Here is a 27,214-nt window from a genome sequence, read left to right on the forward strand (position 1 = left end):
GAGAAGATGATGTAGTGCCTTCGGTGAATTCCAGGAAGCTTTTTTGAGCACGCTGGATAACATCTGATGGGGTCATAGGGCGCCCATTGAAAATGCTCTCATTGCGAGCAAGCCAAAGGTTCCAGCAAATGAAGGATGACAGACCAGCTACCTTCTTCCACGTCTCTTTGCCTTAAGCCTTGGAAGGCATTCCAGCTTTCAATAAACTTTGGCAGCTGAGGATCAGGCGTAGGGGGGAAATAAGAACAGAGATCCGAACCATACCGATCGTGCGAAGGGGCATTGAAGGAGGATATGGTCTACTGATTCTGAAGCTTCTCCACAGCGACTACAAAGAGGTTCAATCGGGATCTGTCTGCGAGCCAAATTCTCATTTGATGCAATACCCCCAGCACATGCACGCCACAGGAAGGTCCTGATCTTAGGAATAGTGGGGCAGTTTCAAATATTCTTCCAGACAATGTCCAGAATATTATGTCTACCTTCTTGAACAGTATTTGTCGTAGACATGCAAAGGTCTCTATCCAACTGGTTACATATAAGATGATATGCAGACTTCGGCAAGTACATACCATGTTTAGCTCCACCCCAGACCTGTGTATCTGCTTGAGGAAAAAGTCCCAGCTTAATCTGCAATATTGCTTTCTTATCATCAGGGTGAAAAAAGGAGTTCAACAAGTCCTCTCTCCAAATTCTGTTAAGAGGATCAATGAGATCGGCCACAGAAATATCCTGGTGTGGACTGAAGTTGGGATGTTGTAACTTGAAAGCAGGAGTCGAAGGTAGCCAATGATCATCCCACACTTTAATTTTATCCCCTATTCCTACCATCCAAAGCAGACCCATTTTCAACACCTTGCGGTCTTCTAAGATACTACACCAAGCCCAAGAAGGGTTAGAACCCGCGGTTGCTTTCAAAAAATCAGAATGTGGGTAATAGTGTAATACAACTGCTTAAAAAAAATTGCCCAGTTAGATTCAGGGTTTTCCAAAGGCGCCATGCTAATTTTCCCAAGAGTGCACGATTTTGGATTGCTGGATCACGTATTCCGAGTCCTCCTTTTGATTTGGACCTACAAAGCCTCTGCCAAGCTATCCAGTGGATGTGCTTCTTCTCGTCTTGGCCTCCCCAGAAAAAATCACTTGCAGCTTGTCAAATTTTAGTGTGATGTGCTGCTGGTAATTTAAAGTGAGATGTGGCGTATGTATTCATTGACAAGGCTACAGATTTGAGCATAACCTCCTTTCCAGCTTTTGAGAGAAGAAGCTGCTTCCAACCATGCAATTTGCTAGTAGTTTTCTCCATAATTTCTCTGAATAAATTCAGTTTCGAACTGCCAAAGATTGATGGAAGGCCCAGATATTTTTTAGGAGCACTTCCATGAGGAATCTTTAGAATTCTGCAAAACCATTTTCTGAATTTCAGGACTGTATTCGGACTGAAAATAATAGAGGACTTGGAGAGATTGATACTCTGGCCACTGGCCTTGCAATATAGGTCCAGACATTGTTTCAGATTGTGGATTTCTTGGAGTTTGACCTCAGCGAACAAAAGATGGGAAATTGGAGATGTTCTATTTCGCACTTTAATCCCATGTATGAGACCATCAGACTCCGCTTGGCTAAGGATAGAGCTCAATGCTTGAGAGCATAGCACAAAGATTGCTGGCGAAAGGGGGTCCCCCTGTCGGATCCCCCTAGTTGGAGTGAAGGAATTTCTGATCGCCCCATTTATGAGAAACTTATAGGAAACTGAGGAGATGCTGCTCATAACCATATCAACCCATTGCCTACAGAATCCAAATTGCAGAAGGATTTTTTCAATAAACACCCATTCGAGACGGTCGTTAGCCTTACTCATGTCAAGCTTTAGGGCCAACAACTTCTTCTTCCCTTTTTTCTTATGAGTGATATAGTGAAATGTCTAGTAAGCCAAGATAATGTTGTCCGAGATTAATCTATTTGGGACAAAGGCCGACTGTGCCGGAGATATAATGTGATCCAAGCACCCTTTGAGACGTGTGGCAATGATCTTTGAAGCTACCTTGGCTGTGACATTACTCAAACTGATGGAGCGATAATGTTCTACTAGCACAGGGTGATTCGTCTTTGCTATAAGACAAACCATAGAAGAATTTGAGGATGGAGGAAGGTGCCCAGTTGAGAAGAATTCAGTGATGAAACTGCATAGGTCAGAGCTCACAATGTCACAATATCTCTGGTAAAACGCGGGTGGCAGACCGTCTGGCACAGGAGCTTTGAGAGGGGCCATGGCAAAAAGAGCAGCCTTAATCTCTGAATTATCTGGAACTTTGCACAGAGCCTCATTTGTAGTATGGTCAACCACTGGGGAAATAGTTTGAAGGACCATATGTAAAGCTTCCGAGTTGAATATTCTTTTGTAGTGAGCATGGAAGTCATTGAAAACTTCCTTCTCAGATTCTGCCCATTGTCCAGATGGCAATTTAATTTTGTGAATCTTGTTGCGATGACGCCTTTGGAGATTGGAAGCATGAAAAAATCTAGTGTTACGATCCCCACAATTCAGCCATAACACTCTAGATTTTTGCTGCCAATGGGTTTCCTCACATTGGAAGCATTTTGAAGTTGGGATTGAATTTCCCTTTCCCTGAGTTGGTTAGTAGCAGGTGGAGGACAGTCTTGAAGAATTTCCAGCTCATGTAAGAGGGATTCAATCCTTCGATGTATGTTCCCAAACACTTCTCTATTCCACTTAGAGAAAACTGACTTAACATTATCAACCTTCCAATTTAAGATGTCACTGGCTGTACCAGCTACAGGGATCTTCCACGCCCTCTCTGCTGTTGGTTTTGGACTAGGAGATATGTTTGAGGGCCTGCACCGTCAGGGAGCTCCCCAAGCCTTGACAATTCCAACTGAGCATCTTCATGAGCTCCGTTGGGGCTGATTTCCCCCAGCCACCGAGGGGCCATTCAATAAAAAATGTTCTTGAAAAGTTGCATCCATCATTGGTTCTTCATAGTCCTCCTGTTGATGGCGTTTGGTTCTTTTAGCCCTGGATTTGAAGGAATCAGGAACTGCTGGTTTCAATCTACCAATGGCCTTTGACGTGCTTTGACCATTCCTGCTTGCTCGTCAACCACGTGTACCTGATTCTGTGATGGGTTGGGGTGCGTTTGGTTCTTTTAGCCCTGGATTTGAAGGAATCAGGAACTGCTGGTTTCAATCTACCAACGGCCTTTGACGTGCTTTGACCATTCCTGCTTGCTCGTCGACCACGTGTACCTGATTCTGTGATGGGTTGGGGTGAGTTGGGGTCCTGAGTAGGGGAGTGGAAAGATAGAGATGAAGTGGCAGTGTGGGGTTGAGGTAAAGGGCCAGCTATATGGTGGTGAGGAGTATGGGAAAGAGTGTTCAGGACTTGGTGGTTTGGGTCATGGTGGGTTGTGTTAGTAATCGGTGTGGTATATGGAGTTGATTTGTGAATGTGTGGGGGTTCATTAGTGAGGTAGGGGTTAGTGGTTTGAGGTTGGTTCACGTTTGGTAACTGAAGGAGTGGTTGGTCTTGGTGTTGGGCCGTGTTTGGTAACTGGAGAAGGGGTTGGTTTTCGGTTGGTTGTGGATGGGTATTAGTAATGGAATTCCCTGACAAGAGAGGGATTAGGGATTGGATAGAGTTAGCTTGATCAGGGTTAAGGGTAAGATGGGATTGCAAGGCCGACAAGGTATGGAAAGTTAATGCATTCTGATTTGGGAATGATATGGGTTGGGTGGTTAGGGGTTGATCAGGGAGCAGGCGATTGAGGGGATTGATTTGTTGATGGAAATCGGATGGGTGATAGGCGGTGAAAGGAAATATTCCCAGGGAATTCTGGTTTTGGGACAGGGATGTACGAGTTGTGGTGTCTGGGGTCAGGGTACGAACCAGTGTAGGATGAGCATGTGTCCTTACCGTTGGAGTATTTTGCACGCATCTGGGATTGTGAACAGCATTGTTGGTACCATCTCCTCCATTTCTGGTGAACTGAGTCCGACCTGTCGCCTGATGGTGAAGACCCTGAAGGGGGCGGTGAGGCTGGATTACCGGCATCCCAGTAAGGTGTTGTTTCAATGGATCTCTGGACAGGAGGTGTTGCTCTCATAAAAACGCCGAAGGGCAGTGGAGAAAAGGAGGAGCATCGTGAGGCATCTCGGCATCCGTGGTCCAACTGGTGGTGGTGTTGGCTGGAGAAGTAGGGTTCACACCTCCTTTCGTCATGTCCTAGTATTCCGCAAAAGAAACTAAACAAAGGTAACCTCTTGTATTGCACGGAGATGGGTAGCTGGGTACCGGACCTTCTTTTAATATGAATCACTGGCTTCAGAGGCTTGCATATGTCCAAGGTTATACGGCAACGAAAGAAAGGATGATATCCATTGTTCAGAGAAGGATGGATTAGCATAACTCGTTTGGGGACACCAACCTTTCCAGCGAGTTGTACTCCTAGATCTAGGTTGAGCAGCTCATGTGGGATGTTGTGTAGTTGAATCCAGAAATCTGATTCATGGAAGGACCATCGTCCTGTATCGTTCCATGGTTCCAGCAGCAGTAGATTCCCTTGAACCGACCAAGGACCTCCTTCCAAGACGTTCTGCACATCCATAGAATGATTGAAATGGAAGATATATTTATGTGCCTCCAGGGGGATTGTGTGAACCATGAACGAGATGCCAAGCTGAAATAAGAGCTTCAGTCACAGCCTGATGCAGAGCTACAGCCCTACATCCGCAAGAGGAAGAATACGAATAAGCTGATGTCCAAGTGATATATTCAGTATTGTTAGGTGGATCCATACTTAGTTTATTTTTCTAAGTGTTTCTTTATGTTTTAAGTTGAACCGGTCCGAACTGGTTCAAACTTTGGTTCAGTTTAAGTGACTTGAGTCACTTTTAATTAATTATGTCATTTTCTGTTTTTTGGGTCCACACCACACTCCCACGACTTAGAGAGGAGTGTGGATTAGATAGGTCGGCCAGGGGTAATTTAGACTCTTTCGCTGATTATGTTTTAGACTGTTAAGCCCTATTTAAGATTAATTAAATCGTGGGGCTCCTCATCTCCACTTTTATGAAATAATTCTGCTGTTAGCAAACTGCTCTTTCTCTCTTAAGAGTTTTGCTTTGTGTTTGATCAAAGCAAAGTGGGATTGGTGTTTGATCCAATCGACACCTTGTGGTGCGAAGCCCGGGTGGTTCAAACAAGCTTCCTCTCAAACATTCTGCTGCAAGGTTCAAATTCTCTTCAAGCTACAGCTGCTGCCTCAAGGTACTAAAACTCGGAACTCGTTACCAACTCAGTACCAACTCGGTCCCTTGAAAAACGGAGTCAAGTCGAGATCTGAGTTGGTGCATTTTTTTTTTCCGACTCGAAGCCTCAACTCGGTGGGTTTTAGACCTAGTTTGGGTCTGAAACTTGATATTCAGCCTATTTTAGGCCATTTAAACACAATAGCACCATCAGATTTTGCAAAAATAAAGTCTAAATAGGAGTTATGTACCGGTCAAACTTAATTTGGTGTGCACGAATGCTATCAAAATCGCTCTGAATGAAAATATTTTCTTGGACATCAAAACCAATGAATATTTTACTGCACTTTTGGTTTTTAGCAATGTTTTACCATATTAAGATTTACGGAATTTTTAGATTTGAGAAAAACCCTAGCATTAGAAAGTTGAAAATTGCACCTACCACCGAAAATCCAGTTTTTGTTCTTGAACTGGGGGGTTGACTTTTTTTTCTTTTGGAATTTTATTTTTTAACTATTTTTATTGGATTCAAATAGGGGGATATTTGCTTATTTATGAATAATATCTTAAGTAAAACATTTACTTAAATGATATTAGGCATAAATAAGTGTCTGTCTTAGTTCCTAGCCTAAATAAGTGTCTGTATACCAAGGTTTGCATAGATAGGTGTCCGTATACCAAGATCTCGAGATCTGGCACTCATTTAAAGGAGTTTGGGTCGAGATTCTCGAGATCTCGGTCGAGTTGTTGCACTTTTGCAACTCGTATGCCAACTCATCTCGGTTTCTCAAAAAACCGAGAAACTCGGCGAGATCTCGCGAGTTCTCGAACTATGTGCTGCCTTCATCCTCTGCATCTTCAAGTAAGTCCAAGGTCAACCCCATCCCCAATCCCCTACCTCTAAACCCTCTACAGTCCAACCCTAACCTCCCCCTTTTCTGCAATTTCCTTAACCCTAGTTCACTCACATTCATTCACAGACTTATTCCACCAGCAGAATCCCTTCAAATTGGAGCCACAGCCCCCTCACAATAACCCTCACACTCGATCCTAGCCTCTGCCCCATCCATCCATTAAAACCCTAACTTCCATTACCTCCCATTAAAACCCCAAAACCCTAATTTCCCCACAGCCACATCCAGCCATCACCTGCCCCTCAAACTTTGGCCGAGTGTCCCTCTCTACCCCTAGGGAACTCGATCTGAAACCCCTGCCTTATATCCATCCCTAAACCCTAGATCCCCTCACTCTCATCTTTTCAAAAACCCAAAACCCATAACCCTAATTTTCCATTTTTGAAATCCTTATTCAAACATCACTAAACCTAGCCCTTTAGACTCCCCTAAACCTGCCCAGCTTTACCGTATAAGATTCACCCCCATCACCCTAACCCTATTTTGGGCTAAAATCCCAATTTCTGCCCAATCGGACTGCCTGTTCGTAGCCGATCCTGCTGCTTGGCTCCTAGCTGGTCTCCTTACCACCTAGGACTACATTACCGCCTGTCTTCTATAAGGATTTCCATCGAGGATCTTACCTACAAGAGTAAGTGCTGCTTGTCTATCAAGTTGCTCCTCGAACTCATCGCCCAGGTTGATGAAGTCGTCATCATCATCTGGTGGGGGGTCTGGATATGGTGGAGCTGGTGGAGGAGCGTGAACCGGAGATAATGGAAGGGAGGTTTCGCCGGACATGATGCCAGGAACGAGGAAAGAAATACTGGAACTAAGCTGTAGGGAAACTTGGCAGTGAAGACACTGGAAAGGAGCCGGGAGAGAACGCATCACACGCTGGGAGAATGAGTCTTCAAAGTTGCTGTCACTTCTAGTTTATAGTACTCATATTACCTCTGCTTGTTCTCTCTCTTTTTCACTATTAAATGTTATCCAGTCGAGCAACTATTTACAGCCTGGATTTGGTTTTTAGGATTCATTTGATACCTTTTCTTCTACCCTTTTTTGAATCATAGAAATAGCCAAAAAAACCTTAGATATAAAAATTATAGATCTACCATCAATGCAAATATTCTTTATTTCTAAACAAAAAATTTTGGAAGAGTTGGTAGTTGAGCACACAAGAAGTAATGGAGGGCTGAACTTGATACTACCACACTTAAGAGTTACTAATCTGGAGCACATCTATTCATAGTAGTAACTTCTTATGTAATTTTATCCCACAAGTAACATTTGATATCTATTTTACTAATTTTTTCTTTTTCGTGACATCATACACTAAATTGACCAACATACTAAAGAAACACCAAAAAGGAGGAAACATTGATTGCTACTATAGAAAGTGGATGAACTGGATTAATTGAATTGCAGACTACAAAATTTTGATTTGTACATCTCTGGCGGAGTTTAAAATTGATTGTGACATACCACTAAAAAGAATATGCCATAACTACGCTGGCCTGACTCTGCCGATTCAAGTTGTCAACATTATATTAACTCAAAGGTTGCTTGATCATTAATATCCACTCTATAAGAGAACAAAGGCACAAATGTCGAAACTTGTGGTGAAATGAAACTGCCTCATCAGGATTTGCAGGCACAAGTACATTGTCTCTGATAATGAATTTTAAATCAAGCCGAAACTGAGAATTTGTATAAGCATTTGTCTTTGCAACCAAACTCTCGCATCTTGAGTGACAACTACACTCCACCGGCATGACTAGCTTATTTCCTGAACTGATGCACTGACATGAAGGTTTCTTAAACTTGAAAATACCTGGATCAGAAATTCCATGATCCCCCGGTCTTAGTTTCCTGTTGAAGCCCTTCTCTGAACCACTGTTACTCTCAGCAAGAACTAATTTTCTGATTGCTGAAAGAAGATTCATGGACCATGATGAAACAATATCATGAAGATCTTCTACAGAGCAGCTTTCATTAGAATCACATTCATGATTAAGAATTTCCTGAATTAAACCATAGACATTATGTAAGCACTCATCACAACATTCATACAAACATGTAATGCCAGAGGCAGCTGAAAGATTCCTTCTGCTGTTTATGTTAGAGTTGTCATCTCCAGTAAGTTCCTCATGATTACAGGGATCAGCCTCAGACAAAAGATAGGTCTCTGCTCCTGACAAACCATTGCTCTGATTACAGACTGTACTGGATCTAGAGACCGTAAGGTCACCCAGTTCAGCTGGACAACATTCAATATCCCCGCAATTAACAGACCGTTCTGTAGCTGAGCCATTAGATTTTTTCACGCACCCAAAATCTCCACAAACCTCTCGAGTAGAAACAGGATTTTCGGAATTACGTTGTTCAGAATGACAACACTCATGTGATTCCATCACAGTAGTAACTGTGGCCACTGGATCAGCAGCAGAGGAAGAACTCTGAAGTACAGTGGAGGTCTGTTGAGGCCCTTCATTAGAAGTTGTGACTCCCACTTCACTCTCAGGCAAACCAAGATTAGGAACTCCCTTGTTGGAACCAATATATCCAATCTTTTCAATTGCAAGTTGCTGAGGGCTTTCTTCTTGATTTGCTTCATAGGAGTATTTGACGGAAACATTTTTCTTGTGTGCATCACACTCAATCAGGCTATCCACACAGGTATGTGAATTATCTGGAGTAGGTCTAGGGTCTGACACTGGCATTTGAGAGTCCAGCTCTAAACTGAGAAGCAAAGAAATATGGTTAGACAATACCACGGTTTGAAAAGACGGATCAAAATAGATTTAGCAAGAAAACAAGATAGCAGGTATCATACCTCTTCAACATGTATGCCCAACTATTGACCATATCTTCCAAATATGCCACTTGTGAGAGTAGACGAAGGAACTGATATCTATCTTTTCCCGCCTGAATTCTAGCATTTATCTCTCCAACTAAAAGATCTAGAACCTTTCGCACATCAAAAGAAACTTCTCTAACTGAGGAGTAAAAACCTTCGTAGGCCAACAAGCCAACAGCTATGAGGCCTCTAACTAAACCAGAATTTTCTTTGCTCTTAATATTACTGGAGCTCAATCCAACAGCTACCTTCTCTAATGAGTTATTGGGCCTAACAATACAAGAATTAAATGACCAACCCTTCCAAGGTCCATTTATATCTGTACAGGGACCTTCTTTTAATTTTGATGTGGCCCAACAGAGTTCGGCAAAGTGAGGATATCGCAAAATCTGAAAGCCAAAGGAAGATATGGCGAACAGCAAGCTAGATTTCCCTTTCAATATTCTATTATTAGGTGGATTCCTAGGAACAATATCTTGAGGACGATGCTGCCCAACCACATCTTGACCATTTTGTCTCGAAATTGGAGGATATCCCTCAGAATCATGTATGTATGGTTGCGTTTCCAGACCACCAGAAGAAGCATTCCCACTACAAACTATTGTTTCAGATTTTTCCTGCTGACTGCCTCTTTCATTAACTGCTACATTCTTTGCAATATCACCTTCCATCTGTCTACTACCTTCATTTGCAACACAAATTTTATACTCCTTCCAAACAGAATCACAGTGAGTTCTCTGGTGAATCAGCTGAACATATTGTTTAACAATATCCGCTGACAACTCTGCTGCAGATGAGCTAATCACCTCATCATGATTGAATTTTCCATCAACCTGCACCAAGAAACGTGGTATTGTGTGTACCGAGTGTGCTGAGCTATTACTGTTCAATATATCACTTGAGAAGAACTGCTTTATTCCAAGAGGGAGAACTTGACTTGGCACCTCTGAAGTAGCCTGCAGGAAGAGGAAGTGCATAGTACTGTCGATCAGTTCATTCTCAATATAAGAATATACAGATGCAAACAGAAATAAGGTACACATTGCAGGGTGGCTGGGTGGTGGGGGAACAACAAGAACATGGGCATAACTTGAGAAGGTACAAACACAACCAAGTAGCCTACTAAACACTATGTGTAAACAATTACTGAAACAAGCAAAGGAAATATACCAGGCAGGATAGTTTGGTAATGGAATCCATACATTTCCAAACCACTGTTTTCTATAATTACCTTTATTATGTCAATTAGTCAATATGTATTATAGAATGTATAACACAAGCAATGTGTCACTAGAAATATAACTATAATATAGGTCATTTCAATACAATTTTGACTAATATTTAAAGGAACAACCAGAAGAGTGCACAGACAAGATGGGACTTCCTGAGTTCACATAGCTCTTGTGGTCCCAGGTCGTCAAGTAATTTTTGAAAACCAAATTGCAAAAGAAATTAAAAATCAGTTCCACACAACCGGAGGGAATACATTAATGTTTTACATCTGCTTGATTTTTCAGAGCATAATCTAAAGCACATTTTCTGGAAGGAAGAGACAAAGTGGAAGAGAATGAAGACAAATACATGTTCCAAAACTGTGTCAGGCGACTCAGGCCATGACAAGCTAAAAGAAAAAGGTAGGTTTTTTCACTCACAAGAATATTTAATCATAAGAAGTCTTGGCTCAAAGAAAATGAGCACAGTAAAGAGAAAACCATTAATGATACATCTAAAAAACCACAATGCTAAGCTTCCATTAAGAAATCGAAAAACATCAAACATCAATAACAAAATAAACCCAGTCAAGACAGAAAAAATGAAGCTGCAAAACCTATCATCCTTATGAAACACAAGAGAGTCCGCTGAGTCATGTGATCTTACCAAAATCATAAAGGATGCAGACAAACACATGGACTCCACCAGCTCAACAAATGAATTCCAGGCCTGAGAGACATTTGTCCCATAATCTTTGGGCCCTACTGTTGCATCCGATTCACATATACTCAGAGAAGAACCATTCTCCTGTGAGACATTTTCCCTTCTAACTTCAAGCCTTGGTGTCTTATCTGACTCTGACATGTTTGAAGAGGAATCCTCCTTCTGTAAGGCACATTTCTTAGCAACTTCTGTCATATCTGCTCCCGAAGTTTTTGAAAAGGAAGCATTCTCTGGAGAGGAATCATCCCTAGCATCTTCATACCTTCCTTTAACATTTGTTCCTGACATCTTTGAAGACAAATCCTCCTCAACAAATTGATGTTGAGTCTCTATGGACCACAAATCAATTCGAGGCATAAAAATTACACACGATCGCATACTTGCACATTTCACTGCCAGAGAAATTAGACTAGTATAAGAATCTAAGAAAATATATGGTTGACCTCTTTATTGTATTTCTTAAATGTAGCTCACATGCAAGAGTCACATTGTTCACCCCAGTCATCAAATTAGTTGAACACAAAGCCATATAGGAAAAATATTCACCAAGAGAGGGTCTCAAAATGCACAAGCCTGAATACTGTAGAATTGGATATACTGTAACATTTGTGTCAGGATTCTTTTTTATGAATAACAAAACTTTATTTCTCCAAAAGAAAGGCTGCCAAAGGTTTTTTTTTAACAAGTTCCATCTACATCAGAACTGTTTTCTGCTAAAATAATATAATATCAGATCACGTCCTTAAAGAGACAGACATGATCTTCTGATGGTTTGCATGACCCCGACAAGAAGTAGATTCAATTAATTACAATACTAAGAAAAATTTTTGCCAATTCCAGATAAGATCCTAAACCAGCCAGTTCTGAAGACAACTCCCAGGTCAACAAAGATCTGACGTTCCCTATCAAAGAATATTGCATCTCATAATAAGGGGGGAAAATAGATGGGTATACAGTACTCAAAGCACAAGTGAAGAGATATGCAATGCAGTAATAACTCTATACTGCGCATGCAAGTTACAAATGAAAACCTAGGCTCCTAAGAAACAACCTAGCATTTGCCTGAAGGAATGGCAAAATCAGCCAAAATAGCCTACAAGTGTGGAGATATAAACATAACAAAATTAGATTTTAACCAACAAAGAGATGCCATGATAATTGTCAACTACATGGAATTTGAAAGTATACATACAAATATACCTAAGACCCAGAAACAAAGGAGCAGAAGCATACATAATATGTGTGTTACGGCTTCAACGAAATCTCCCTGTCCTTGTGCAATGGTAGCCAAGTTGACCTTCTGTATTTCAACATTCCCCACATAAGCATGGAGAAGACATGAAGCAAGATGTTTTTGCCCAGATCTAGGACTTCCAGCAATCAATACCCTGAATCCTGATGTTCGAGATGAAGAAGATACATTCCGAAACAAATTAATACGAGCACTAGCAGAATTTGATCTACCAGTATCAACGTTTCCATGGCCATCATCAGTATCATCATTTAATGCATTAAAATCAGCAAAACTAGAAGCACCAACCAAAAGGCCAACATACGAAAGATTTCTCTCTATCTCCCTCACAACATCTGCTTCCTTCATCAAATCTAGTAGACAGGATGACCAGAAAATACCAGGCATTTTCTTCTTTTCCAGAGCCAAAATAGCTACATTTTTTATCAGTTTTGCAGCTTTGGAAAGAGAAGGAGGTAGCCACAGGCGCTCATCAAGAGAAAGGGAAACAATCAAATGTAATAATGGTCGAAGCAGACAAGGAGTAAGATGGGCATGAAGAGGAGAGGCAACTATATCATTTGCGGCCATCCCTGCTTCTCTGCGAGAGCACGGAGGGGGTGAACATGCAAGAGCATCCAGCCAATCCCTTTCCTCCACAGAGAAGGAAGGAAGAGGAACACATTTGCCAATATTATCCTTCTTTTCAGCAGCAGAAAGAAGCTCTTGTAATGCACAATTCCTCTTCAAAGCAATCATAGCTGCTTGAGTACAAAGAGCCTGCAAATCAGCACCAGCAAAACCTGCAGTTTGTTTCGCAATCCACTGAAGCAAGGATCCAGAGGCTGGTTTTGGCCACCTCTGAGTGTGTAAAGACAGAATAGAAGCTCTGTCCTCAACTGATGGCAGTGGAAAGTAAATTTCCCTATCAAATCTTCCAGGCCGTCTTAGAGCAGGATCAACAGCCTCAGGACGATTTGTTGCCCCTATGACAATGACCGAGCCTCGAGATTTTAGACCATCCAACAGTGCAAGCAAAGTGGACACAACAGAGCTGTGTGTCTGATCTTGCTGCCTCGTGCGACATGGTGCTAAACCATCAATCTCATCAAAGAAAATTATAGATGGTTGAGATTTTTCAGCAACCTGAAACAAGAGTCTTAACTGGCGCTCAGCATCACCAACATATTTTCCCAGACAATCTGCACCTTTACGAGCAAAATAGGCTATTCTTTTGTCACCACGAGCACATGAACCAATCAATGCCCGCACAACTAGGGTTTTACCTGTCCCAGGATACCCATGTAAAAGAACACCTCTAGGAGGTGTAATCCCCATATTATTAAAGAACTCCGGATATAAAAGAGGCAATATAACAACCTCCTTCAGGCATTGGACCACATCTTGAAGCCCAGCAACAGACTCCCAACCCTGATATAGTTTTTCACTTTCCGAGGAAGAACCACCAATGTACACAGGTGCAATTCTCAACAAATCTCGATGAAGCCTCTTGCGTTCACGTTTCAAGAACTCTTCATCTTCACCACAGTTTTCCAACCATTTTTCTTCTGCCTCAAAATCCTTCCGCCAAGCATCATGTGACAGCTTCCTCGTTTCCAACTTCATTTTCCTAGCTTTCATTCTTTTCTGCCGGTGCAAATACTCATTACCATGAGGTTGGAAAAGATACCGATGATCTGAGCAAGCAATGAGAAATTTCTTATGATCAAAAACACAACCATCAGCTCTCCCACAAGGCTGCAAGAGAAATAAAACCCCATAATCAAAAAGGATGAAGAAAATGGAAGCATAAACACCAATTTGCAAGTTGAAACATTGAATGTCTCAGTAGCAAAAATATTATACAACTGACCAAGTGATAGGTTTTGGGACAGCGATCAACACGGCATCCGATAGTTGCTCCTGACCTCCCACAGCGGCTGCATTTGAGTGCTCTTCCCCTGCAAAGTGCTGCCCTAACATTTTTTAAGCATCCCAAACCAGCAAAGTAGACCTGAAAGTAACAGAAAATGCATGAGAATTTGTGACAAATGGAAAATATAAATATAAGCATGCATTTGAATAATCTTTCCAGAAGCAAATCCATGAACCTCATACAACTAAAAAATTCAGAAATGTTACTACTTACTAGCATGAAAGTAAAATTCACTGATCATAAAGAAATGGTGACTTCTCTTTTCATCTACCATGTGCTCCCACAAAACATTGTTTGAGATGGAACAAACTGCATCCTTGATAATCTTAGAGATTCAGTATCAGAAAAATTCACAGAACCTTGAAGCTGAGTGCCAGTAACACGAGCATTAAATGCACAAAGTAAGGACCGTGCAGGGCAGAGCTCCCTGCTACACATTAGGTCCATGCTACAGTGCAGGGACGGGTCCCAGTGTTAAAGTGAGATACCAACTGTGAATGAATCCCATGCTCCTCAAATACACACAACCATAACAATTTCCTTGTTTGAGATGATACAATTTAGATCCTCAATAATTTAGGAACAGATCAGGCAATGGCTATCAAGGAAGCAGTCGTGTCTAGAGAAATATTGCTCCACAACCAACAGTATATAAAAGGGAGTAGGTCAGACCCAACATTTACTCTTACCAAGATAATTAAGGTTGGGTCTGGAATGACCTAACCCCAGGCAGGACCTTATACACGATCAATAAATCTCAGATTCAAGTAACAAATCACAGCAACCAATCATAACCAAATCTAATATGGCAGAAAAATAGGGTAGAATCTCAGAATTACGGATTAGACTTTAAGGTGCTTCGATGGCTCAGATCTTCCAATCGAGTAGCCTTCCTTAGACGTAGAATTGATTCTCAAAATTGATATTCAATTGCTGGACAGAATAGAAGATCGATCACCTTGTTCAGCAGCAGATTTGCTCTTTTGAATAATCTTCAGATCACCAACAGATTTCCATGCACAGTTCGATTTCTCTTTTTTTTTTAACTCAAAAATCGTGGACTAGGCTTCCCTCTTCGCTTTATTTATAATAAAAGTATGGGTTACAGAATAGAAAGTGTTTGCTACCAAGTAGCTTACAACCAAAATAGAAACTTCCTATAAAATATAGCTGCCATACACCAAAACAAAAACTCCTATTATAGAGAATAAAACAAAAATAGTAGCAAACTGAAATTAGAGACAACCTAAGATTCTATAACAATGAAATAAAATATACTTTTTAAAACTGAAAATAGAAACTAAACTATGGCAGCATTAGGATAGAATTTTTCTCCGCTTGATATCCCAATGGGCCCCACAAGATCTTATAAAAAGCATTCCCAAATAAGGCAAATAAGGGCTGTGATACTGTTCATGTGAACAGTAACATGAACAGTGTTTTGGTCTTTTCTTCTTCGTGTTTCGATCCACATCAACTCATATGCAAGGTTGCAAATATAACCTGAATTATTTCCACGCAATCTGGACTCGGCTGCCGTCTGTGATGCTCCTTCGAACCAACAAAAACCCACCACATCAGCAGACCAGGCTGTTTCTCATAGCAGTTGAATCCCACAACGATACTAGGCTGATTTTGGGGCCTTGTTCCTGTGGCTACACATGGACCTGTGATCTACACCAGCTCTCCCCATCTTGAAACAAAACTTATCCACAAGTTTAGTGGAGTTATCGAATCAGCTTGCATGATCGGCCTTCATTGGGAAGTTGAGTTCAGTGACTGATAACTCCGCCTGTTGCCCAATTTGGCTTTGATACCAGATAATGTAAGGTTGGGTCACGAATGACCTAACCCCAGGCAGGACCTTAAACACAATCAATAAATCACAGATTCAAGTAACAAATCACAGCAATCAATCATAACTGTTGGAAATATGAATAATGGTTTGTGACAATATGATCGCAGCCCCACTTTATTTATAATGAGTGCAGGAAAATTCTATTATAGGTACAAGGACTGAAATACCCATATGACAAAAATATCCTTGAACCCATATTACAACACTCCCCTTCAAGTTGGTAAATCAATATCAAACATGCCCAACTTGCTAACTATAGAACAAAAATTCTAACTACTAATTCCCTTAGTGAGAATATCAGCTAACTGCTCACCAGATTGGATAAAAGGAACACAAATCACTCCGTGTTCTAACTTCTACTTGAAGAAGTGACGATCAATCTCAACATGCTTGGTGCGATTATGTTGAACTGGATTATGTGCACTATTTATTGTTGATTTACTGTCACAATAAAGGCGCATAGGCAGATCAACAACAACACAAGTCTTGAAAAAGTCCTTGGAGCCAGAGGAGTACGCATATTCCATGGGCCATAGCCCAAAACTCCGCTTCAGCACTGGATCGAGCAACAAAAGCTTGCTTCTTGCTTCACCAAGTGACTACGTTACCTCCAACAAAAGTATAATAGCCTGATGTGGATCTTTTGTCAACTGGACACCTTGCTCAGTCAGCATCAGTGAAGGCCTCAACTCGAAGATGATTGTGAGGAGAAAAAAGTATGCCCTTTCAAGGAGAAGACTTCAAATACCTCAAGATCCTATACACTACCTCCAAATGAGTACAATAAGGATCATGCATATATTGGCTAACTACAGTCACTGCAAAAGCTGTAACTAGCCGTGTATGGAGTAGATATATCAGACGCCCAACCAATCTTTGATAACTGCCCTTATCCACTGGATCTCCATCCTTACTCTTTAAATGAGAAAGTTACTTTGCAGTTCAAATCTCGAGTAAGACTACTAATAGATAGTAAATCAAGTATGTAGAGACCACCAACCACTTTACCATTGCCAATCTTATGACCCGTTTCCATTTTCCAAGTCCTAAAAAAGACAATGGGTAGGAAAGAAAGTCACTTTGCAGTTTAAATCTCGAGTAAGACTACTAATAGATAGTAAATTGATAGAGAATTTCGGAACATGCAGGACTGAAGAAAGACAGAAGTAGGGAGTGCACTTAATGGTGCCCTTCCCAAAAACAGAGGAAAGAGAACCATCAACGACACGAACTTTACTGTTACCTGATAATGGAAAATATTTAAAGAATTGAATGGAAGAACCTGTCATGTGGTCAGTGGCACCGGAGTCAATGATCCAAGAGTCGGACATAACTGAGGTATAATTGCCACTAAACAAAATACCTAGTGTGGATGAAGGTGAAGCAAAAGTTCCTGGCAGGGAGGTAGAAGAAGCAACAAAAGGTCTTGATGAAGAAGTGGTGTCAAGCCGAGTCATCAATTGATGAAGATGCTAAAGTTCCTCCTGGGAAAAAGGCTGATTTGATGCATTGTCTTCAGAAGAAGTCTGATTAGCTCAGGCTGTGGTAGAACGACCTTGCCCATATCCCCGAGTATCAGTGGGACGCCCATGTAATTTCCAGCACTTGTCTTTTGTATGTCGTTCCTTGCCACAAAAAATCACACTTCACAAGAGCACGATCAGGAATGGGACTGCCACCAGTACCACGGGAAGAACCCCCACGGGATGAACTTTGTGGGCTAGAGAAGAGTGTTGATCGTTCCTGAGTAACTGGATGAACCATGGCACTATTGAACCATAGCAATACGACAGCTGTCCTCTGATTGGACCATGGCATAACCTGCTCAAGAGTAGGGCGAGGATCGCGATTCAGGACATGAGCCCGAATCTGGTCAAACTCAATATTGAGGCCAACAAGAAAATCCAATACACGAAGACCATCTTCCCATTTCTTGAAAGCAGTAGCATCAACATCGCAGATAGCAGTAAATGACTCATAAAAATCCAATTGTTGCCACATGCTACACAGCTTGGAATAATATTGAGAAAGAGATAAGTCCAATTGCTTGATAGCATGTATTTTCTGGCAAAGTTCATAGCATTGGGCAGCATTACCAACCTGGGAATAAGTATCCTTGGCTTGTCTTCCCAATTTTGGCAACACTGTCAAGAAGATAACCCCCAACAATTTCAGGATCCATGGAGTTGATGAGGTAAGACCGTAAGACATCACGAGAAAATTAAAAGTCATCCATTTATTTTGAGCAAGACCAGCATCGGTAGGCTTAACCAATGTTCCTGTGATATAACCAGAGAGACCACGGGAACCAATGGCTAAAAAGCAAGATCGTGACCACATCAAATAATTGCTCCCATTTAATTTAATGGAGCTTGCAGGGACGGAAGGAAATCACACTGGCTAAAAAGCAAGATCGTGACCACATCAAGTAATTGCTCTCATTATGTTTTTTCTTTTCTTGTCATCCAAACATAACCTAATAGTTGGGTCTGTGTTCGAATCCTCCTAGGCTGATCAATTATAGGAAGTTTCCCAGTTTGTCTTTACTTCTTCTCTTTCCTATCTTGAGCCCAACACAGCATTGCTATTATATGTTATAAATAATTGTAAAGGGCAACAACCCACCAGTCGATTGAATAAATGAAAAAAGCCTTGTGCTGTTCAGGTCCTGTGGATTCAGGCCAAGCTCTGGTGGATTCTGGAGTGTTTAGCTGCTGTTAATTCAGTAGCAACCTGGTGGATTCATAATCATATCCTCTCCCATCTCTCTCTATCTCCAATCACATATCAGGTCAGTCATTCTAGTTCTTCTATTCTGCAATTTCTAGTGCTGATGCGCAATTTAAGATCTAAATTTCTGGTTACTTCCAGCACATGATGTTGATCTATTCCTTACTAAATCTTGCTGAAACTGGCTATCAATTTCCCTGGTGAGATCAGGTTTATTACCTGTTATAAGCCACAGTTTAAATCGATTCTTGTTTGTTGAATGAAATAAAACCCTGCAGAATTGCAAATTCTGATTTGATCTTGCTGAAACTGGCTATCAATTTCCCTGGTGAGATCAGGTTTACTACCTGTTATAAGCCACGATTTGTAAATTGATTCTTTTTTGTTGAATGAAATATAACCCTGCAGAATTTCAAATTCTGATTTGATTTTGAATCAGACTTCTGTTTAACTGTTTCTGAGTTTAGTTTCTTGGTTAATCAATGATTTCAGTTCATCAATTGATCTCAATTTGAACCCTTAAACCCTACCTTAGAATTCTACTGTTATCTGGGTTTTCAAGAATCCTCATCCCAAATGATGATGCGGATCCAGAGTTCCAAAATCCGTTTGGATCGCTTGTGGGCCCACTCGAATAATAGAAACTCAAATCTAAGATGTAGTGCCACAATTGTAAATAACCATAATTTTCAGAGGTTCACAAGGTAAGTAGAGAGAAGGGGAGATAATGTAGTCCTAGATAGGTAGGAGACCTACTAGGAGCCAAACAACAGGATCAAATAAAAAAAGGGGCTGCTGGTTCGAATGGACAGCACTAGGATTTAGGTCAATTCCTAGGGTTAGGGTTGGATATTGGGAAAGGGGTTTATAGGGTATTAATGGGCAGGTCTAGGGGGTCAATATGGTATAAAAATAATAGGATTTGGGAAGGTTTTAAAATTCTGCAGTTCTGGACAGAATTGTGTTGCAGGTTTTGGGTTTTAATGGAGTGAAGGAATGGAGGGGATAAAGTGGGAGTTTGGGGCTGAAACTTGGATCGAGTGTCAACAATGATGTAAGGGATGTATGCTGAAAGTTTGGTTTGAAACTGATGGACAGATTTGGAGTTATGGAGGTTTCCTAGTAGAAGTAGGAGAGAGGGGTAAAACTGTAATTTCAGACAATCGGCTGGGTGGATGGTGCTGAAATTTGAATCGAGTCTCTCTTAGGGTTTGAGAAAGACTTGATCAAATTTTTAGCAGATTCTAATGGTTAGATTTGGCTGGGCAGAATTCTCACGAAAATCACCTTGTATGTGACCTTCTAGAAGGAAGAAGAATAGTTGCAGAATTTCTTACTTGTTACAGGTCTTCAATGGCAACAACTTTGAAGAGGAACAATAGGGTCTCCCGATCTTCACAATGCAAGGAGATAAGTAGCAGCCCTCCCGATCTTCACAATGCAAGGAGTCGATTGGAGATCCACCAATCCCTTCAACCTTGATATTACTCACAAGGCACACTCACGATGGAGCTAAGGCAGCAAGCATAAAGCTAATTTTTATTAATCAAATTCGTATCCAATGCTGGCCTCCCTTACAAACTTATATAGAAGACTCAAAAATAGACTTAGACACTAAAAAGGAATGGCCTAACCTTATCCCTAACCTATTAGGCAACTTAAACTGACTAGGAAACTCAAATAGACTCAAAATAGAGTCCTAATGACTTAAAACAACTTAAACTACTTAAAATAAAGAAGATTCCCTAATAGCCAATAGGATATAAGAACCTCTTAGCCAATAGGATCACTTCACTTAAATTAGACCAATTGAACCAATTGGATGCAACCAATTTAAACCGGCTCAAATAAAAACACACAATAAAAACTAAGTATTGGGCTAATCCCGTATGCAACCTATGTACCCCTATTTTAGGCCCAGAAAAGTGGCCTATTACATTAGAAACCCATGGGATCAAAGGCCCAACATGTATGTAACCCAACGCTAGACTTATTTCTAATGAAACAAGCCCTATTTGGTGATGAATCTGCATCAGGATATCATAGGAATTGTTATTTATTGTCTAAGGATGATGATGCAGATTTATCACCAAACTGGACTTCTTTGCTTAGGAATAAGTCTAGGGTTGGATTATATACATGTTGAGCCTTTGATCCCATGGGTTTTCAATGTCATAGGTCACTTTTATGAACCTAAAGTATGGGTAATGGGGTAGCATACGGGATTAGATGTTTTAGTTCCATAGTAATATTTTGGGGTTTTTGTTCTTAAATTGAACCAGTTCAACCAGTGGTTCAATTTAAGTTACTTTAGTAGTTTTTCTTTTAAGTGTTTAGTTGGGCTAGATTAAGACTTTGTTTTGAGTATATTTCAGTTTCCTAGTCCGTTTAGGTAACCTAATAGGTTAAGGATTGGGTTAGGCCTTTCCTTTTTAGTGTAAGAGTCAAATTTTGAGTCTTTTATATAAGGTTGTAAGGGGGACAAGTATGGGAGACGAATTTTGATAATAATGAAAAGCTTTTAGCTGCTCTTCTTCTCATTTGAAGATTTGTTTTGTGTTTGATCAAGGCTGGTGGGATCGATGTTTGATCCGATTGACCTTGTGGTGGGAAGCCCGTGTGGTTCATTTTGGTTACTTTGTTTTCTTCACTATTGTTTTACATTCAAGCTATCTGATCTCAAGGTTTATTCATCATCAATAAGTAAGTTCAAATCCAGAAACCCTTGGAACTGCAGAAAGATGGAAGGGAATGCTCTTTTCAAAGATGAGAAACTTGAGGAGTACTTATGATTTATTACCCCCATCCCTAACCTAATATATTTGGGTTCCCATTGTTCTCTTGGTTCCCTCTTATGATTTCTTGTTTACTGGGGTGTTTTCCCTCACCTAATATTTTTTTCATGGTTTTAAACCCTAAACTGAACCTATCCTTTGGTAAAGATCCTATTTTGGCTCCTAGTTTGAGCAATTCAAATCTAGGACTACATTACCATCCTTCAGATTTGAATCATATATTGTGTTGTGTCTCTCAGTCTAAACCATTAACCTGAAATTCTCTTTAATTGGACTAAAATTCCTGAGCTATTAAATTTTCTCCATCCTGGCCATTGTTCCATCCTGCTATTCTGGTTTATTGAGGTTTTCTAACCCTAATCCTTAGGAGATTTATAGCTGTTTTGGTATGATTTCTATTTCAATTTCATGGGATCATAAATTGAAATTATGGTGTTTTGTATGATTTTTCACCTTATTTATGAGAAATTGAAATCAATTTCATCTGAAATAGTGAAAATAGAAGGACCTGTTTGAATATTGAAATTGAAATTAATTTCAAGTCTATGTTACACTCCATTTTAATGAGCATGTGTTAATAACAAGGGTAAATGTGTCATTTGACATGTTTAAAAAGAAATGAAAGCAAAATCACTCTATTTCATTACCACGACCGCCGCTATTGCAACCATCACCACCCCCTTCCCAACCCCGCCCCCACCTTCGTCACCACCCTCTCCCAAAGAAATATAGAGAATCTATTCTCAGAAATTGAACTACCAAATGGATTTCTTATTCTTGAAATATTTCAGATTGATGCAACCAAAACAATTTCAATTTTATGAAGTTGATATATAAGAATACAAAGGAGAAACAGATGCAATCAACTTTATGCTGAGAGAGAGAGAGAGAGAGAGAGAGAGAGAATCTTGTGACATTGAAAATGTAGGGGAGCGGTGATCTTCAAGACCGAGATACCTTACAATCTCTTTAAATAGATTTAGACAAACATGGGCATCTAGTTCTGTGAGGAGCAATATGTACAAGGGTTCTAAAATAAAAATTTATCCCATTAAGGAAGTGGGGAGGATTCCAAGATAAGAGCTAAAGTTATTTTTGTGAGAAAAGAATTTCCAAAAATAAATTTATAAGGGCCAGAATGAAGAGCTTGACTTGAGTAGCAACATTCAAATTATGAAATTCCTATATCATATCACATGACCAAACAGTAATCAGTAAACTATTTCAGGAAATTTCCAAATTCCAATGGTAATATCTGGGAAAAAAAAAAGATACACAAAATTGATCTGCAATCATATTTTAAATCAAAGGATTTTAACAACATTGAACCATCCCCATGATAGCTTCTGTACTTCGTTCTTCTCCACATGTTCTCTCCAATCAATCTGCTTTCTGAAATGGGATTTGCGCCCATTTTAGACCTCTCTCTCTCTCTCTTTCTCTCTCTCTCTCTCTCTCTCTCTCTCTCTCTCTCTCTCTCTCTCTCTCTCTCTCTTTGGATGGGGGGGGGGAGGAGGGGGTTATCTGTATTTGCAATTCAAGGCTCAGAAACTACTCCTAGAATGATCTAATACTGTTTTCCTCAATTCTTGTTGAGTTGTTGGTCCTCAAATGGACTTACCACCTGCCTGCAATCTCAAAATGTGATTTCAGATACTCCTCACACTTGCCAATCACCACCTCAATGGACTTACCTATAATATATTCAAGCTCATCTTCGAACAAAATTTATCCTGAATTTCTACACACACCAGGAACTAAAACCTCTTCCATCCCATTAATCATATCCATGTCAGCCAAAAATTTTCCTTTGGATGACTCCAAGATTAAAATGGTTTCATTGTTCCCAACTTAGTTTACTCTTTAGTCTTGATATTTTTCATAAATTTAAAAGACGTTCTACTGACCCATGAACATCCATTTGTTAACCTCACCCTATTCCCAAACAAGCTTGAATATGTATCATAAATTCCAGATAGGTAGCTACATAGTTTCAAACCTAACTGGGATGCATGCCAGCAGTAGAATATTGGTCTACGCATGATCAGCACATAAGATAATTCCCCAATTGGTTCAATAATAGTGTGATCCTTAGAGTTTACAGCCTCCACAGCATCCAAACAAATAACACATTGCAACTTTGAAAATTCGTATCATAATAATGTAAGTGCAACAAGCACAAACCAATCAAAAACCCACTTGATAAACATCACAAATGATACTGAGGAATAAGTCAATAACTCAAAGCAGATTCTTACAAAAGCTTATGAGTTCCATCATTTTAGTAAAGTTAGTTAGAGATCAAATGGATGTAACTACCTACCAAAATGCTATTGACAGTCAAACAGCAATGTAGCAGTACCTCTAACAATTGTCACTTCTATTATGTAATACATAAAAAAACTCATATATCCACAGCCTCTCTCATGTAAAACAGAAGAATAAATCTCAATAAGAAAAGCAGCTAAGTCGATGAACCACACCTCTGGACTCCAAACAGCACAGTGTTGATGAACCCAGACACCAGCAATACCAAAACGATCATTCATGGGACCCAAGAGACGTCCAAGCCAACCAGGTTCATCACCAAATCCATCCCATATGTCATAGTTAGGCTCCTCTGAGGCTGATGACCCGCCACCTCCCTCATTATCACTCTCAACAGAATCTCTTACCAACCTCTTTGGAGGTTTTCCATCAGCTCCTCCACCACATAAACCACATCTACGCCCTTCATGTATTCGTGGCTTGACAAGTGCATTAGTTGAAAAGTTCTTCGCCTTATTCTCCTTTTCGACATTCTCATTTTCTAGGGTTCTGCCAGGAAACTTTCCTGGGAATGTATCCTTGACAGCACGGCATCCTTCATTGTCTGATTGGTTTATCGGTGGTCCAAGAATTTCAGCAGCATCCATTGCATTTCCTATTTCATTTTTACACTCTGTTTGTTCCATCTGCTTATCGCTTTCTGATGCAGTTTCCAAAACCTTCTTGCCCCCAGCCTCCAAATCCTTGTTGCCACTGGCATCCTCCTCAGCCGGTAAAACAGTAGTGGTTTTGGTCTCGTCTTTGCCAATTACTTGTGTGAAACTATCATATACCACCGCCCTCTCACTTCCACCACCCACTGTGCTCTGCATGGGCAAAACACTCTTCCCATCTAAGTCTAATAGTATTTTCTCCGCATCCCTCTCATGGTCTTCTTCTTTTCTATTAGAATATGCCGTAGTTAGATTGTCATTCTTTAACCGCATTGGTCCCCTAGCTTTGCCATGCCTCTTTAGCTTTGCATCATGTGATTTCGCTCCTTCTGGTACATCTTTCTTGGTATTGGAATCGGTATCAGCCAAATTAGTTTCCTCTCTTAATCCATCTGACTCATCAAAAAGTCTCCTTTTGCCACTGGGAGAAGCCTGCTCTGCTTTCAGCACAAAACTCACTCTTTTAGCCCTAGATCTTAGCCTTGATTTCCAACCCTCCGGTTCCTCCAAATCCCCAGAATTAGGACGGGGAGAAGGCTTCTCCGATCCATCATTCTCCCTATTATCACCTACGAACTTTTCCTTCTTCTTGTTACTCGCACTCACGCCACCTTGATCAACTCTGCTTCTTTTCTTCACAGGAGGAGGAGACGAATCAAGCAATACCGGCGCTCTCCTAACACGAGAGCTCCGACGAAGCTCCGAATCAGCAGCCTCCGATGTTCCTTCGGCATTGCTTTCGTTCGGTTCTTCTAGGATATTGCGGTTACGAGTGAAATAGTTCTCGCATATAGCGTCAAGCTTCTTGTGTTTCTTCCGAGCTCGCAAGTGGTCTCGCTCGGAGCCACGCCCGGTCAGTGGTAATGATGACGGCTTTCTTTGCTTGCGACCCTCCGACGGCGAACCAGAGGTCGACTGAGACAATCGCATGACAAGAAAACAGAGAAAGATGAAGGATAATGGGAGAAAAAAAAAATGCCAAAACCTCCGATCAGATAGATCTTCTCGTCTTCGTTCGCTGATTGTTGGCTTAATCGCAGACAAGGAAATAATATTACAATAGACCTAACTTCCGTTCAACGATCTGTAATGGAAATGATATACTCGGAGAGAATAAATATTCGAAGCGAAACCCTAGAAATGATTCATGGATTCTCTCGTTTACCTTCCACTTTTTTTTTTCCCTTCTTTTTCTCCTCTCTCTTTTCTGGTAATCTTCCGGTATTGTTCTTTTAAAGAGTTAAGGGTTCCACGAAGACGGGACCTATGGTTTGTATTTTTTCCTATTTTTTCTTCTTTTCTTGCTTTGTTTCTCTCTTTCTCTGTGTAGTATCTACTGCTATTAAGAAGACTTTATAAGGTCAAGAATATCGCAGTTCACACGTTATTTACTTGGGGTTCTATTGGAGAGAAGGGGGGGGGGGGGGGGAGAGTATATAAAGGGTTTTTATAAATTCTTGATATTTTCTCCGTCTTCCCACCCATCGTTACCGCCAAGGAAGTTCCCTCTCCTTTCATTACAAACAATTGAACCAAACGATTTATTTACGCACGTTGCAAGTTGCAAGTTGCAACGGCTCCAACAGAGAAATAAACAATATTTTGTGGGGTGGTTGCCCTAATTCCATAATCTCAAGGCGATTCATGACAATTTGGTTCAAACCAAAACAAAATGAGAATCTAAAACTGGTTACTAATATGAAGAAGCCATGTCTGTCTAAAAAGTTTGCAAATCTTTGGGTATCAAAGTGGAATAAAAAATAGGTAACATTGTATATTAGAGTAATTTTTTATTGGCTCTCATAGGAATTAAAAGTTCTTTAGTTGAAAAGAGAACTATAAAATAGGGAATAAAAATATGGTGTGGTGTGATGCATTGCAAAATGCAATTGGGGGATTCTCATTGCTTTTGAAAACTTGGATTCAGGGAATCAGGATCATCAGAATCAAAGGTCCACCAATCTTGAGTAACCTATAAGCATCAAAGCCAAACACATTTGAATCTTGGTTTAGTAAAAAGATGTTCTTATTGACAACCCTCAAGGTGTCAAAATAATTTGTAACTTTATTTTTTTTGTTATTTTAATATAATATTTTTTTTTTCTCGCAATAATGATATAATGTCATTTCATATGTGTATTCAGAAAATATGCATAACAATGATTTTTTTATAATGACATAATGATGTCACTTTCAATATAGATCTATCCAACTTTTGAAAATAAGATTAAGAATAATTAAAAGAACATGTCAAGTTCTAAATACACTGTTCACCTAACAAAAATTCCAAATATACCTTAGAGGTGTCATTCAGACAATATCTTTAATAAAAATCAAAGAATATCAATCCATTGGAATTAGACATGATTATCCTACTACTGAACAAATTGACTAGGACAAAAAACAACATCGCTTTTGACAATTTACTATAAACCGCAAAATCCATGTAATCCGGTTCGAAGCTTCTTCTTTTCTTTTAACGGAAAAAGAATGCTTCTTAGTGGCACTCCCTACACCCACTCACATTAGGCAATGAAATGAACACCCAGCCCCTCCCCTCAGATGTCCATGCGTGCACTCCCATTGGCACCTGTGGCTTGGTAGCAAACTCCTCTCCTTTTCTTAAATTATTTTTTCATAAGAACCTATTACTTCAAATTATTATCAGGGAAAAAAAGAACGATGCTTGGTCGCATGGCTCCTACACCCAGATACAAGAGTGTG

General features: G+C 40.3%; 1 protein-coding gene across 1 annotated transcript; it reads right to left on the minus strand.

Annotated features, from left to right (window-relative positions):
- Nucleotides 1-7,548: 7,548 nt before the first annotated feature.
- LOC122649680 lies at nucleotides 7,549-25,803 on the minus strand. Its single transcript, XM_043842918.1, has 6 exons — nucleotides 23,993-25,803; nucleotides 14,064-14,204; nucleotides 12,193-13,948; nucleotides 10,903-11,351; nucleotides 9,001-9,980; nucleotides 7,549-8,906 (listed from the first exon to the last, which is right to left on the minus strand). The coding sequence occupies exons 1-6, from the start codon at nucleotides 25,418-25,420 to the stop codon at nucleotides 7,715-7,717; spliced, it is 5,946 nt and encodes a 1,981-aa protein (XP_043698853.1). The 5' UTR covers nucleotides 25,421-25,803; the 3' UTR covers nucleotides 7,549-7,714.
- Nucleotides 25,804-27,214: the final 1,411 nt, after the last annotated feature.

The sequence above is a fragment of the Telopea speciosissima genome, chromosome 2 (genome assembly GCF_018873765.1).
Source record: "Telopea speciosissima isolate NSW1024214 ecotype Mountain lineage chromosome 2, Tspe_v1, whole genome shotgun sequence".
Taxonomy (NCBI): Eukaryota; Viridiplantae; Streptophyta; class Magnoliopsida; order Proteales; family Proteaceae; genus Telopea; species Telopea speciosissima.

Excerpts from the sequence above, each read along its gene's own strand:
- LOC122649680 (XM_043842918.1), bottom strand. The coding sequence starts at position 25,420 with ATGCGATTGTCTCAGTCGACCTCTGGTTCGCCGTCGGAGGGTCGCAAG. Across the intron at positions 14,205-23,992 it reads GTGCTGTTTGGAGTCCAGAG|GTCTACTTTGCTGGTTTGGG; the intron begins GTGTGGTTCATC and ends TGTTACTTTCAG. Across the intron at positions 8,907-9,000 it reads TGGGCATACATGTTGAAGAG|TTTAGAGCTGGACTCTCAAA; the intron begins GTATGATACCTG and ends TTTGCTTCTCAG.